At 42.1% G+C, this 16,413-nt stretch overlaps 1 protein-coding gene across 8 annotated transcripts in view; it reads left to right on the top strand.

The window, feature by feature from the left end:
• Nucleotides 1–2,418: 2,418 nt before the first annotated feature.
• The window catches only part of LOC131131618 (CUGBP Elav-like family member 2), a 36,938-nt gene continuing 22,943 nt past the window's right edge, over nt 2,419–16,413 (top strand). For 5 of the 8 annotated variants that reach the window (XR_009130219.1, XM_058076470.1, XM_058076469.1 and 2 more), the window contains exon 1: nt 2,419–2,621. Coding sequence is in view for 7 of the 8 variants with exons in the window: in XM_058076470.1 (XP_057932453.1) it covers nt 2,524–2,621 (98 nt within the window). In the remaining variant the exon portion in view is untranslated. Of the gene's footprint in view, nt 2,622–6,978; nt 7,421–14,956; nt 15,294–16,413 lie in introns of those variants that run through there. The other 3 variants (XM_058076473.1, XM_058076472.1, XM_058076471.1) reach the window with 3 other exon arrangements.

Below are 16,413 nucleotides of genomic sequence, written 5' to 3'. Positions count from 1 at the left end.
TCCCAGCTGACTTCGGGCGAGAAGCGGGGTACACCCTGGACTGGTTGCCAGCCAATCACGGGGCACATATAGACAAACAACCATTCACACTCACATTCATACCTATGGACAATTTGGAGTCACCAATTAACCTAGCATGTTTTTGGAATGTGGGAGGAAACCGGAGTACCCGGAGAAAACCCACGCATGCACGGCGAGAACATGCAAACTCCACACAGAGATGGCCAAGGGTGGAATTGAACCCTGGTCTTCTAGCTGTGAGGTCAGTAATTAACATTTTTAATTTAATTATTTTCAATGGCATATTAAACTGAACAACTAAAACTAAAACAACAACAAAATTCATTTACTAGACAATATTATTATAAGAATTATTATAAAAGATTATAAATTATAAAAAAATATATATTGTTAGTTTTAAGTTTTCTATGAAATTCATATATTTTTAAATTTCATTCATTCATTCATTTTCTTTTCCTCACAAGGGTCGCGTGGGTGCTGGAACCTATCCCAGCTGTCTTCGGGCGAGAGGCGGGGTACACCCTGGACTGGTGGCCAGCCAATCACAGGGCACATATAGACAAACAACCATTCACACTCACATTCATACCTATGGACAATTTGGAGTCACCAATTAACCTAGCATGTTTTTGGAATGTGGGAGGAAACCGGAGTACCCGGAGAAACCCCACACAAACAATGGCCGAGGATGGAATTGAACATGGGTTTTCTAGCTGTGAGGCCTGCATGCTAACCACTCTCCACCGTGCAGCCCAGCCAGGCCTCATAAAGACTAATAATGTTTATCTTTTCCTACTAATTGACCGTCATAGTTCCACTCTATTTTGTTCATCACAGGCTAACACCGGTTTTTATTATTTCTTTCCACCACTGCAACCCCACTGTCACGTTACAAAACAGGAAGTATCTATGCTCTACTGCTGTATTAAGTTTCAGCTTCAAGAGGATTAAATTTGCTTTATGTTATTGCCGCAAGAATCCATCCATAAGATTTCAAGCAAATGTTGGTCCACCACACCAGCAATGATGACGTGCATCTAAAACACTTCCTTCCAGCAGGAAAGAAAGCCCAAGCCTGATGTTCATACGAAGCAGCGGCAAGCAACTAGATTTCAACATCAGTCTTTTAAAATATTCATGTCAGCAAAAAAAAAAAAAGGAGGGAGGGATTTTTTTTTTTTTGCTCAATGATCAGAGGAAGTGGAGCAGCAGCAGCAGTATTGCATGGTGCTGTTGCTCGTGACCTTATTTCTAATGAATTCATGTCGTGTTATACTCACACACAGGAGGCCGAGGTTTAATTTCTTCTGGGGTTTCTTTTTTTTTTTTTTGGGTGGTGCAGAATATTGTCACAAAAAAAATGTGATCCTCTGACATGAGGACATTTAAGTGGGTTAGTATGTGGTACTCACTGTAGTCACTTTCATGTTGTTTGTGCCTTGTTACCCATTAATTCATTCATTTTCTACCGCTTTTCCTCACAAGGGTCGCGGGGGGTGCTGGAGCCTATCCCAGCTGTCTTCGGGCGAAAGGCGGGGTACACCCTGGACTGGTCGCCAGCCAATCACAGGGCACATATAGACAAACAACCATTCACACTCACATTCATACCTATGGATAATTTGGAGTTACCAATTAACCTAGCATGTTTTTGGAATGTGGGAGGAAACCGGAGTACCCGGAGAAAACCCATGCATGCATGGGGAGAACATGCAAACTCCACACAGAGATGGCCGAGGGTGGAATTGAACCTTGGTCTCCTTGTTACCCAATGTTACCCAATTTTCTACAGGAACACATTGTCCAATGCAAAGATAAAGTACATTCACCGTCCAATCATTCACACTTATGGACCTAAACCCACACAGAGTTGCCACCCAAGACTTCTAAGAGTTAAAACTAAAGTACATACCAGGCTCAGAAAAAAGTTACAATGATCCTTATGGACATAAATGGACTCCTAGTATCCCTCCATGTGTGACAGGACTTGGCAGGAAGTGAGTGGTGCCTTAAAATACCTATCAGTAAGTAGGATAATTCACTTACTGTATGAGTGCAGGGATCAATTTTAATGAGCCTCAGATACATTCAGAAATAAGAGACCACACAAAAAAGCAGGAAATGTGGCAACTGTGTCAACGCTCATGGGAATAAATCAACCATGTCTATGATTTTCCTGAAGTTTTCCCCTAATACGGATGTCAATTAGTGCCAGGGTGCCAGCGAGGGCAACCGCTTTTCCAGCCAGCAAACCGGGCTTGCCGCAGGCAGCACAATGCATTAGCGCACGATGAGCTGTCAGAGGGGATTATTTCAGCCACGCCACAGCAAAAAGGGGGGGTGGGCCAAGTGAAGAGGAAGAGAGTCAGTGAGTGGGGGGGGGGGGGGGGGGGGGGGGATAGGGAGAGAGACAAAAGTAAGTGGTGGTGGCCGGCAAACGGCAAAAAAACAAGGAGAGCGTTTCCTGTATTTCCTCCAGGTGGATCTTTTTCCAGAGCACCCATGTTGGAGCACTCTTCAGAGCTGGCCCTGGTGCAGAGTCTGTATGCTAACAGCATGCGCTGCCCCCCATCTGTCAGGACCGAGGACCTGCCTTTGAGGTATGTTTGGGGTTGCACCCCCCCTTGTTATTGTGCAAAAAAAAAAAAAATACAGGCTAGCTTATGTTGGAGTCTTTTGTCTGGGCTGGCTGCTGAGCCGTTGTCCCTTATTGTGGTTTTATTTTATATCTTTACTTCCATTAACAGTCCCGGCTGTTTTAATAACAACAATAGATGAATCAGGAAGAAAATGACATTTGATTATTTTGTGTGGTAAAAAGGACATCTGTGCATTGTATTGACAAATGCTGAGTTCAATGTGATCAGTACATTACCATATTACCATACACCTTGCTGCACAACACAAGTAAAAAAAAAAAAAAGACAAAGGCCATGATAAAGCTATCATGTTTTCATTGTGCATCTTTGTGCAACTGTTTTTGTTTTTCTTCTCTTTCCTCCTCGATAACATGAAGTTCCCGCCCTTCTCTCCTCTCTCCATTTTGAGAGCTCTTTAGGCCTGGTCGCCATTCTGCAAAAAAAAAAAAAAAAACACTTCCAGTTAACAAAAAGTCAAGAAACAAAAAAAGTAAGAGCCTTCAGGTTCAAAGGCGACAACATTCAAAGATTACATTCCTTTTACAATTTGTCACAATGGCTGTGGACCATGCTTTCGAATATGACATGGGTGGGGAAAAAAACATGATTAGATTCAAACAACAAAAGCATGGTATGTGTGTGGGGATTATGATGGGATTACAGGAGTAATCATGTGAGATTAAGAAAAGGACGCTGTAGTGTTGGAAGGCATCAAGAGACACCAAACATTCAGATACACAGTTTATCAGTCATTACAATAATAAAACTGACCATATTAATATATAATTTAATTTCCATACATATCAATTTGCATACGTGATTAATTCAGTTGAGTGCACTACTTTGTTATAACCAGCTGTGGCACTGTTGGCTCACCCTCAACGCTTTTTTATGGGCCGGAGAACTTTCCGTTATATTTTAAAAAATGAATATTCATTCATTTTCTACCGCTTTTTCCTCATGAGGGTCGCGGGGGTATCTGGAGTATCCCAGCTGTCTTCGGGCGAGAGGCGGGGTACCCTGGACTGGTCGCCAGCCAATCACAGGGCACATATAGACAAACAACCATTCACACTCACATTCATACCTATGGACAATTTGGAGTCGCCAATTAACCTAGCATGTTTTTGGAATGTTTTTGGAGTACCCGGAGAAAACCCACACATGCACGGGGAGAACATGCAAACTCCACACAGAGATGGCCCGAGGGTGGAGCTGTGAGGTCTGCGCGCTAACCACTAGACCACCGTGCCGCCCCCAAAAAAATGAATATAAAAATAACAATTTCTGAATGCATCATTGTTCCCACCATAGTCGCACATCCCTAGCTTGTAGTGCTATTTAAAAAAATAATACATAATTTGGATGTTTCACATATAAAACTCTTGCAGATGTCGTGGCAACAAAATACAGAATATTTGCTGTTTATTTTCCATGACACAGACCAAACATTTGCAATAAATGTTTGTAACTACACTAGAAAGGAACACAGTTTCTGCGAGTCAAAGAAAATAAACGCATGCTGCTGTATTTCTGCATCTTTATTTCCCAAAAACCACATTCTCCAGAGAGCTTTACCTTTTTATAGATTCCCCTGGAGCTTGATGCTAATGCACATCGCAAAGTAGGCTGCATGTATTGGTCGGGGGGTGGGAAATAGGTCGCTCATCGCATTATGCATACAAACCTGGTTTAGGCACTGTTTAATAGAGCGCATTCCGCACAGGGGCCTTGAAATTGCTACGGATGGAAGGATTAAATCCTCTTTTATACATGTTATATATATTTTATATATGCTAATTTTATATATATTTGATATATATGTGGCGGCACAGTGGCGAGTGGTTAGCGCGCAGACCTCACAGCTAGGAGACCAGGGTTCAATTCCACCCTCAGGAGTTTGCATGTTCTCCCTGTGCATGCGTGGGTTTTCTCTGGGTACTCCGGTTTCCTCCCACATTCCAAAAACATGCTAGGTTAATTGGTGACTCCAAATTGTCCATAGGTATGAATGTGAGTGTGAATGGTTGTTTGTCTATATGTGCCCTGTGATTGGCTGGCCACCAGTCCAGGGTGTACCCCGCCTCTCGCCCGAAGACAGCTGGGATAGGCTCCAGCACCCCCCGCGACCCTTGTGAGGAAAAGCGGTAGAAAATGAATGAATGAATGATATATATGTGGTGTGGCAATCTGGCACAAGCCTTGATACCAGGTCCACTGATCCCCACTAAATGAAATTTGAGCTGCGTGACCAACAGGCTAAAAACCTGAGCTTGAACTCACTTGTCTAAATTGGAGAGGGGGTAAGGTTTACTGAAGTTATTTAGTTATTTTATTTAGTTGAGTTATTTTATTTAGTTATTTATTCATGGTAAACTACTCAACATCAGCTGGTCAGCTACAGCTAGCAATGACCGTGACAGTATCACTGTCTTAAAGACACACAAACATCTAGTGTTTTGAAGACAAACCAATAGTATTATAATGATTACAAGCGAGCAAAATTGTGAAGTGTCACTTTAAAAATTCGGTTAGCATGAATGTCGTAGCCACTTTTAGCTCGCCCGTGACCTAGCACGGCCTGAAAGGGTTAAGAGACGTCAGAAAGTCGAATGAGTTTGAAAACGTCAGCGATAACACACAAAGGCATGTATAGCATGTGACAAGCTGTCGTCAACTGATAAACATTTTACGGATTGTTTTTATTAACACGATAATAAGGAACACAGTGACGACATAAAATGCTAGCGAAGCAGAGTCCCGTGATGCTAGCAAGTGCCAATACAGCAGGCGATTCCGGTGCATGTTTTTCAAAATAAAGCCAAGTAAAACATTTAAATTATATTATAGTTTTCAAATGAATTGTAGTCAATATGTGCTCTGTACAACATATGCAGTATATGTATTTATATTGTATTGTTTTCAAGTACATTTTTAAGCTGTCGCCAGTTGCCACGATTAGTTCCATATAGCGGAAACCCTGCACTTTGCTACAACTAGCATGTGTTACATATACTGTATACAACAATATAAACACACAGTCTACCTATATAGCCTCATAATGGCGGAATTTTCCCCAGCAAGTCCACGATACCGTAAGACTAGTGGTCAGACCCCACTCCCTCGGGTGAAATAGCAGTGTTTGGATTTTGAAAAAGAAGTGCACTGCTTGTTTGTGACCAGCAGTGGTGCTGTTGATTCAGTCATTCAGTACAGTTTACACAGCTACATACAGGTTTAATTGGGAAATAAGAATATATTATTTTTGTAACACACATCCTGACAAACATTATCAATGAAGCAAAATACAAACATGTAAAAAGGTGTTTTTGTGTTTTTAAACCGTGGTAAATGTATACATTTTACCTGTATTTTATATATTATTACTGACTGTACTGAATACTTTTTTTTCCAAACCAAAAATCTGCACATTTGTGGGGCTGTGAAGGTTGAATAGCGGTTGCATGGTGACTCACTGTACTGGAGGTGAAATGGGGTGCACTACTTGGCGCTGTTGGCTCAGTCTCAATTCGTTTGCAGTGAAGAAGAAAGGATTCGGAAGTTTGTTGCCATAGCATCCATCCATCCGTTTTCTGAGCATCAATGTGCAGCAGCCTAAGCAGACTTCCTGTTTCCCTGATACTTTGTGCAGCTCGTACCGGCAGATGCCAAGGCCAGTTGAGAGACATAGTCTCTCCAACGAATCCTGGGTCTTCCCCTGTTTCTGTAGCATTTATTTTAATTTTTTTTTTTATTATTTTTGATAGTATTTTCCACTAATACATTCTTCTTCCCCACCCTCGGCCATCTCTGTGTGGAGTTTGCATGTTCTCCCCGTGCATGTGTGGGTTTTCTCTGGGTACTCCGGTTTCCTCCCACATTCCAAAAACATGCTAGGTTAATTGGCGACTCCAAATTGTCCATAGGTATGAATGTGAGTGTGAATGGTTGTTTGTCTATATGTGCCCTGTGATTGGCTGGCCACCAGTCCAGGGTGGACCCCGCCTATTGCCCGAAGACAGCTGGGATAGGCTCCAGCACCCCCGCGACCCTTTTGAGGAAAAGTGAATGAATGAACATTATTCTTCCTAGAAGAAGGAATACAGTATGTGTGTTAGTGTACTTAGTAGCTACAGTACACAAAACAACCTGTAGGGCTCCCTCATGATATACCAAAAATACATATATTCCGTTCATCATTGACTGCACTCCAAAACAAACCGTATATGTAACACATTTAAGTCGTATTTGCACGATGCAAGTCCATGCATGTCGTTACTAATCTACATAAAGGCGAAATATGCTTTTTTTAAGCCTCATTTTTGTGTAGCAGCAGGGAGTTTGGAGACTTTTAGCAGACGGAGACCACGCCTCTGCTTTGCTGCAGGCAGCTTCTCTCTCTCTGCGTGCAGTGTGACAGCCCCACCGGTCTGCTCAGTCCGTGCACGGTACACATACTTGTATGAGGAGTACGGAGCAAGGCGGACACCGGTGCAATATCTGTGTTCACATGCGTTTTGGAAGTAGGAGACGCCCTCAGTGCCCCCCGACTCTTTGCACCTGTTCTTGCTTGTCTGTTGGAGCTTCTTCCTCCATGCGAGTGTGTGCGGACGTGCACTTCTCCTCATTGTTAGACTAGACGCGGCGTGCTGTGCTGTGTATGTGTGTGTTTTTGTTTTAAAGAAGAGTATGACTACGGCTTATAACTTGGATTTCCTGCCCCTGACTGATAGCCGGTTAATGGCGTCAGGCGACACAATGTAAGTAAAGTGTTTGTGTTGTTTTTGATTTGATGTTCGCTTTTCTTTTTCTTTTTGTTGTTAAGTTGTAGCTTTGGTGATGAAACACTCGCTAGCAAGCTTTAGCATGCTAACCCACAAAACCGCGACGGTTCGTCCACTAGCGTCGAGGTTATATAAAACATCTGCATGTTATACTGAATAACTGCGGTACACAGAAGTCGCATTTGTGTGACAGACACAACAAAGCTGGCGTTTAGTGTTTAAATACACACAAAATGGAGCGCGAGGGTTGCTAGCAATAGCTACCAAGCGCGCGACATCAGTCAATGGACATGTGCTTCCGGAGAACGCATGTTTATTTAAGGTTGCCTTGATAAGCGATTAATAAGTATTTATTTTGTTTTAAATATAATTTAACGTTAAGTCATACAGACAAGTTAGCCACCATCGTGGCAAAGTAGTTTTTCACCGTCGTGTAGTGTAGCAAACGGTCGCGGTTCGAATTGCATCTCGCTCAATTGCCAACAGTAAAGGGAAGTGTGTCAAGTGAAGTTTAATAATATTATTTTATAGTGACATTGTTGTCTTGTATTGTTGAATCGACATTAATGGTGCCGTTTTAGCATGCTATGCCTCTTCCCGTTTTTTTCTGCTCGCTAGCTAACTTAGCCAGTTAGCTGTTCTCCGGTCCGTAATGGAGGCTTACCCAAATATGTAACCCACGCCGTTTTATTACATTCTTATTGAGTCACAAATTGAGATCTTGTGACCAAACATGTAAACAACACCGGGAAAGACACACACTCCATGCAAATAGGTTTACAATGCACTTTTTAGAGTGCGTTAACACTTGGCAGTTTAGATCCTGTCAACGCTGTCGTCCGTTTGGTCAAGTGGGAACACAGTCCACTGAACCCAGGACCAGACCAAACAGGTGGACTAAGACCACCTGAAGGTGCACTAACATTTCTATTCTGGTGCCCAGGTCCGGGCAAAAATTGTTTAAAAAAGGACACTTGGTCATTTATGTGGTGTGGTTTGCGTTCACGCCTGTATGTTATTAGGAACCAAATAATGCTCTAATTTTGAGCATTTTATTGGTTAAGTCGTGCTTTGATTGACGTCACATCTATAAGAACACGTCTTCCAGGTCACATGGACTAGTAGGATTTTCCTATTTAAAAAAAAATATGATATTTTACAAGCAGAGATGTAACAAAGAGGATATGATTTACATAAAGATGGCTGACAACTTCAGCAAACCATTTGAAAATATTTTTTTCAATGTTTGTTCAATGTATGTTTAATGATTGTATTCATGCTTCCGGGCTTACATACAGAAGGTTATGTGGTTGCCTACAGGGTTCTAACTTTTAAATATGCTTCATGTATTATATCTATTCATCTTCCTGTTCTGAGCACGTAAGCATTAGATTTTATTGTCCGCTCATAGTAGCAATTTGGCAAAGTTTAGCAACTATCATTAACCTATACATTACTAATGACAGCAAATTACCACATCTCAGAGACTGCTTTTGTGTATGAGTCTTTTCACACTTGACCACACGAACTGAACTGTACTAGCAGAGCAAACAGACTACAGTTTTAACTAGAACAAAAACGACAAGAGTGGATCCACCACGAGACCACATGAGATGTTTCGCAATCTACATGCAAGCGACTCTAGAGTGAGGCAAGTGTGGACTGTGACTACACCAGTAAACCAAAACACTGGATATGATGTCATTAAGTACGAGCAAAACCAGGTGATGATTAGTAAGACAAAACAGAAAGCTGAGTGAATATAATCGACAAGTAGGCCCAGAAGTCTAAATATAATAGCTAAACATACCTAGTTAAACAAAAGGGGTCAATTCAGTGACGGCGTCTCAGATGGTAAAATTTCAGCCAGTAAAAACCCCACCAAGGAGAAAGATAAATTAGTATGTGACCTGAAAGATGTCATGTTTTGTACATGTGACTGGTCGCACAATATAAATGTCGCATACAGTCCCAATTGAGGAGTGGCTTTAAGCATAACTTAGTGCCTCTGGTCCGCTGATAAAATACATGTGTGAACGTAAACGAGACCGCACTCAAGAGCACACCAAGTATCTTGTAGAGTAATGAGTTTGTCCCTTTTAACCTAGTTTGAAAACTAGGCTATTCAACTGCCAGCAAACTGTAGGGCAATTCCGATTTTTTTTTTGTGTGTGTGACCTGTTTCTTGATTTTTTTTTCATGTCAAGCGACTCAAGCCTTGTATGTAGATATAAAGCCTATATGTATATAATGCGACTTAAGTATGAACAATCATTATCACAGCGTGTATATCAAACAATGCAACATTATTGTTGTTTTAGAGGGCTTGTTAGCTAGTTCATATTAACTTGTTTTCTCATTTATAATGCACAGAAAAGGGAAAGAAACGTGTTCATGTTTCACATAAGGATTGTGGTTAATGGACAAAATTCCCCCCAAAAAGTGCAGTCCCTCTTTATACATAAGTCGCACCGTCTTATAAGGTCCATACAAAAAAAAAGCTACAGACACTTTAAATCATATTAACAATGTCGCATTTCTTTGGTAATGTGACCAACCACATGAACAAAACTGATTTAATAATCCAAATTGTGCGTCATACCATGCACTGTGAACCAAGGTTTTGTAACAGAAGCGAGCTGCTCTCTTCTAGATCATATCGGGGATTTAGGGTATATTTGGCAGCAGTTGTACTTAAGATTGATTTATCCATCTGATTGTTGACAGGAGAGAGTTACTGTTGGGGCTTAAGTGTGATTCCCATGGCAGCCATAGAGGAGCTGCAGTGTGTCACTAAGTTAAACATCAAAGTGATCGTCTTTCTTTTTGGACACGTAGTATGCAGCACAGTAGTGCGAGATCCATCAAGTGTCACAGAAAAGACAAGGAATAAGCAAAATTCAGTAATCCTTTATTGGCTATACACATGATTGTACTTTGAACTTTTATCTTTTCAGTGAGTTTAGATGACATTTTGTTGGAATTCTGAAATGGAGGAACCTAGAGGCCTGCAACACTTTACACTATGGCCTCTTTCACACAGTGATCTGTTAAAATAGCCGTAACGGTAACATTCTTTTATTGTCCTGTGCCTTTTAGAGAGAACCACTTTCCTGTATCCATGAGCACTTTTACATGGCGACATGACATCTGCAATCAAAAAATTAGTTGCATGACTAGGGAGACCTTGTATGAGTGACAATTGGCATTGTGGGATCCACTTTTACACAGGCACTGTTTGGGCTCTGATACAAACTCCGAAGCTGGAAAATTGCCAGATCATCTTTGTCCCCCGCACTGTCTTTGAGAACAGCATCACTGGAGAAAAGGGCCCCGACCAGCTGTGTGAAAGGGGCTTAAGACTGCCTTTTGTAGGACTACTTTGACTATGCAAGCACACAGTCGTTATCATCTAATCACTCCCTCCATGTCGGCGTTATGGGATAGCGAGATAGGAGCTGTGCAAATGATGTGGCAAGATTCACAAACAAAAGAAAATGTGGCGAAGCGTTGCATAACACCAGAAGCACACACAGTTCACTCGCCAGAATGATGTGGTCGTTGAGTTGTTAAAAATGAGCTGAAGTCATGTCTAAATAATGTCCTTTTATTTGAAATAATACATCTTTCCGGCAAGTGTCTTTTTGAAGTTGCAGTCCATATGAGGCGGAAATGGCGCTCTTCCCTGTTGGATATGTGTGTATGTGTATGTGTGTGTGTGCAGTCACAGGCAGTATGTGTACTATATTTAGTGTCTGCTATTCATTTGGTGTCCTAGTTGTCCTCATTGCAGCACTCAAACATTCCTCTTGAACACAAATAAGAGAATTGGGATGATTTTAGACAAGCCCCTGAAGCTGTAAAGTGAAGGTGTAATTGCCCTCCTTTTTTCTGCCCCATTTGAGATGCACACATTGATAGTTAACCACCGGCTTTACTTTAGCATCATCATCTGCGACCTCCGGGGACCCCTGGTGTCATTATGGAGTTAATGGCTCGGGCGTCATCGTCATCAGATGCTGCCAGTCTGTTAGCATATGGGCCAAATGAAAGCCTGATTGATTGAAGGCGTCTGTCCTCACACAGGGGAAACGCAACAATGAAATCAGGCCGTGCTCAGATGAACGGGAGTCATTGCCAGCATGGAAAATTAGGCCGTGATCAAAGTAGACCACAGGATTTTGTGCATTGAGGTGAAATTTTGAACATGTGCACAATTATTTGAAAAGCAACATGTGCCATCTTTCAGCGGTTTGTTTACAACTTTTGCAAACAACAGTGTTTCCCTTCTCGGCCACAAGTGTTAAAGGAAAACTGCACTTTTGGGGGGAAATTTTGTCCATCATTCACAATCCTTATGTGAAACAGAATCATTTATTTCACTTCTGTTCTATTTCCATACATAACCGCCTTCTATGTTAACTGAGCTAGAGTGATATTGTTATTGTAGCAGCTAACACAAACTATATTTGGCGGACTAACACAACGCCTCAGTCGCTGCGTCACTCAAAGACAGAAGAGTGGATACCTAGTTCTCAATTTTGCTTCTAAGACTCAACAAGATGCTTGTTTGCGGTCAGCATTTTTAACTGAGAAGTCCTTTGCTGGAAGATACAGCCATCCCAAACGTAATGTAAACAAGCCGAGTTGATGACTGCGCCCCGTGGCGGATATATAAGATTAATCAAATGCTGTCATCGTGAGGAGAAGGAATGTTCGCGTGGGTAAGTATTTACTCCGCGGACAGATCAATCATGGCACAAAATCATTAGAAGCACTGAACAATGCCCTCCTGACCTAATCAGGTTGAAATGGTGATAAACGCAGACAAAAGTCGACTGAATGGAGGCTAGTAGGGGTTAGCTTAGTTTTGAATGCCGGGGCTCATTGAGTGGATTTTCACCATGTTGTGTTTAACGGCTTTAATGTAAGAAACATTTTACAATGTCTTTTGAGCCCCATTGTTGAGGCCAGTTCTGCCAGTTTATTAACGCATGGGCCAAGTGGAACACTAATATAATACAAAGGCATCTGTCCTCTGATTGAGATGCAATAATGAAGGCCGGCCGCGCTCAGATGATTGGGAGTCATTGGCAGCTGGGAAGGAATGGGACCTCACATTAATTAATGCCAAATTCTGGACATCTGCAGAATCACTCTCATTAAATTAACTTATGCAAGTAGCTTTTTAAGTTGCAACTTATATACGTATGTATGTTTTTTTTTTTCTCTCTCTCTCTCTAACCAAGCTGTTATAGCCACTCTTAAGTTTTTATATGGCCGTTGAAGAACAACTCGTTATGTACTTGAGGGAATGGCGAGCAAGCAGCTGTTTGGCTGATTTTCATCTTTTCCTCAGCAGCTTGCGTCTGCGTGTCAAATACCACATAAAGCATAACAGCAGCGACGTGCGGCTCGTTGCCACAGCCTGAGGCAACTGGGCAACATTTGGTTACAATAGTAGGAAACACTACATTTTTAATTGGAACAGTGCCCTTACTACAAGAGCTTGTTGATCAATGTTTTAATTAGAACAACACCGCAGTAATATAAGTTATGTTGCAGGCTCCAGTGAACACCTAAATAGTGGTTGATGTCCTGAGATATGTGCTTTAGATGCATTTTAATGATCTACATTAGCCATTCTGGATAGTATTAGGGCAGTCAAATTTGTGGTCCCCATCTTCTTCGAGCCCACCGACCGGATTGTTTCTGTCTTGGGGGGGGGTTGGATCTTATTACGTTTGTAGCTTGCCTCTTGCGCCATTGTTTACACTCGGGAGCAGCTGTTAGCTTTGAGTATCCCTTCGCTACGCCGAGCGATCTGATATGAGTTTTGGTCCATATCGCACAGTCCCTAACCCATGTTACAAACAGTAAAATATATATCAAATGAAAATGCTGTCCAAAACCCAAAATGAACGCTAACTCCCCATTGGCGCAAGCCTGCAGTTTGTTTACCATGGGGATGATAATAGTGGTGTTTGATGTGCGTGAGTGACAGGCACGTTGTGTTTTTCCCCTCCATCTTGATGCAGGTAATTGGATGAGGATAGCAACATCCTCACTGTGGAAAGTTCTGGATAATTCTTTTTAAATTGAATCAAACTTCTCCCCACACACAGCACACTAGGCCTGTGATGGATGAACCAAACTATTCTAGATAGTTAGACTTGTACTGTTTACCCACAAGTATGATGGAGACATGACTGACTGATTGTTTTAACACCAAACAAAGCTGAACATCAACCACCTGCAGTCACAAGTTGAACTCCATCAAAACCGCATCACAGTGGGACGCACTGAATATGGTCTTGTGCTATGTGGAGATGGCATCTTTTCCGGTGATCCGACTGACAGGTGGTTTTGGCTGAACTGAGGTCTGATGTATCTTGTAACCTCATGCAAGGCAATTGCGTGCACTTACTTTCAAGTCAATACAGTACAGTAAGTGTCAAACTAAAAGAGTAACATTAAGATCTTTTCTTGGTTCAACTATTGGGCAACGCAATGCTGTTCTTTCAGAATAATGTGTCGTCACACTGCCCAATTGTCTGCCTTTCTATCACAGGGCTGAGCAAAGAAGTAGCACTGGCATGCTTGCCCGGTCAGAGCTCAGCAGCCGGACAGACACATGGTCCAGATAAATCACTTGCTTTTTACGACCGGTGTGGTAGGACGTGCACAACTGTCGTGGCTGGTGGCTTGTCAGCTGCCTACAGACATCAACGCCCTGCGCCTGTTTGTGGCTCGTCAGCAAAAGAAGCACGCTGTTGTGTCCTCAGCCAAGCTACTTTGACTTGGGCTTTATGTTATGACAAAGAAAGAGATGAACTGCAGTGCTAGTAAGGAACATTACACCATATTCTAGAACTCCTTGGGCGGCATGCAAATGGTCAGAATAGTGATGCTCAGCTCAATTTTAGATTCTTTAGAAGTGCTTTGAAGCAATGCCTTTTGGTGTTTGAGCCTGCCGTAACTATTGCATAAACAATACAAATAAAAAATAAAGAAAACATCTATGATGATTTTCATCTTGTGGATCAAAATCCCTGACCCCCATTTCCATGTTGGTGCTGTTTATGCAAAACAGCGACAGAGGAAAAAAATGCTAGCAGCATAGCCTCACTAGTTTATATATGGCAGCCATTGCCGTTTCATGAATGCGACTGCTTCTCCCACCATGCCCAATTCAGATGCAACCACATGCCGCTGTGTAAAATAGGATAATGGCTCAAATCGAATGAACTAGGATTTTTTTTTTCTGTATTCATTTTTTATATAAAATATTTTTTTAGTCAGATTTCTCTCAAAGCAAAATGGTGACGGCACACTGAAGGCACAACTGGAGAGCGGTTGTCACACACCAATGCCTCAACAGACGTAGCCCTCCATGTATTCCGCAGCGGCCCCCTGAGTTGGCCCATTGTGCTTGTTGCAGAGTGGTGAATAGTGTTCGACGGCATGGGGAACAATATGCAATTGTTCCCCTGCTGTGCAGAAGAAGCTGTAGGTTACTCCCTGTACCATCGCCTCAGCGCCCTGAGGAAAGGAAATGCGGCGCAAAAGTCTCACGAACCAGCGATTCGTGGAGCTTTTAAAGCTTTGCGGTGCCTGCTTAGTGGCTCGGGGAGGGGGCTGGAGGCCCGACTGTTCCTAAGTCATTCGGCTATGTTGACAGTGCTGTGGGAATAAAAGCTTTCATAGCCAAGCGTGGAGTTGGATTTCAGGGAGGCGAGTGAGCGGAAGCGTTATTTGTTAGAATGTCATTTAAATCCCTCAAGGAGTTTGGTGTTTCTGCTGAACGTCTAGGCTCCATTTGTAAGAGATGGATGGCTCGCGTCCAAAGGTCGGTGTGCAAAATAGATATTTTATATGCTTCCTTATTTTGTTCTCACGTTTGACATAGAGTATCTATGGCAAGGCTATTCAAGTCATTTGTTCTGTGGTACATGCTGTATTATATAATAAGCATAAGAACACAGGAACTGGAATTCTCTGTTATTATTTTGTAGATTTTGTCAATGCTGTTTTTCCAGGACCTACTACAAAAATGTTAGGTGCTTTTCAACTGAACTTGTGGGGCAGTCTAAAGTAATTAATGGGTAGAATTATGCCCGTGGGCCGCAAGTTGAATGCCAGTGATCTATGGCATAATTTTTTTTGTATTGTACTTGGTACGACTTAATCCTCATTGTGTGTTGGTGCTAAACGCCAAACACTGTTTTTCTCTGTCAAGTGGATAGATTTAGTTCCGGCCTCTTTCTCTGTAACCACCACTCTTTGGCTGTGTGGTTTATTTTCCTTGCAAGAGAGATGCGGTAGTTTGGACTCTCTGTCACAAAGGCTTTCCCCTCGAGGAAAATGGCACAAGTTACCATTTTAGTCCCTTCCATTACCGCTCTTCTACTCTCAAATCACATCGTCATTGCTGCATAGAGAAGCCTGGTTATGGAGTACCCATATGGATGACTGATCAAATGGGGAAAAGCCGCCATGGCTAACATTCCGTACTGATCATTTTGCCTCCAACAGAAGCGTTACAAAATACTTGAGCCCCTGGTACTGACGTGTCGATTCTGAGGTTGCTATCCCTTTAAATGCTAAATGTCGTGCCCTAAATGTTTCCTAATGACACATCCATTTAAGTGTGCAGTAAGGCCATTTTTCTGACGTCAATTAAAATGTGGTGGCGGCTTATTCATGTCACTGCAAATACATTTGAGAACACAACATTATGTACCCGAGCAATGCTTTCATTAATTAAATGAAAGACTAAAACAAGCGGTAAAACATGGCCTTTCCGTTGTTTTCAACACTTTAAAAAAATGGTATGATAAGTACCATCTGATCAAATTCAATGCGTCTCTCTCAGAATTCATGTAAGACCCGAGCTTGATGTCAAGGTCTTGAGTCATCCAGTCATTCTTTGCATTATTGATGTTTCCAGTGCTTTCTTGATAAACATG

The sequence above is a fragment of the Doryrhamphus excisus genome, chromosome 6 (assembly GCF_030265055.1).
Source record: "Doryrhamphus excisus isolate RoL2022-K1 chromosome 6, RoL_Dexc_1.0, whole genome shotgun sequence".
Lineage (NCBI taxonomy): Eukaryota > Metazoa > Chordata > Actinopteri > Syngnathiformes > Syngnathidae > Doryrhamphus > Doryrhamphus excisus.
Note: the sequence above shows the minus strand (reverse complement) of the source record. Positions and strands in the feature narration are given on the sequence as shown.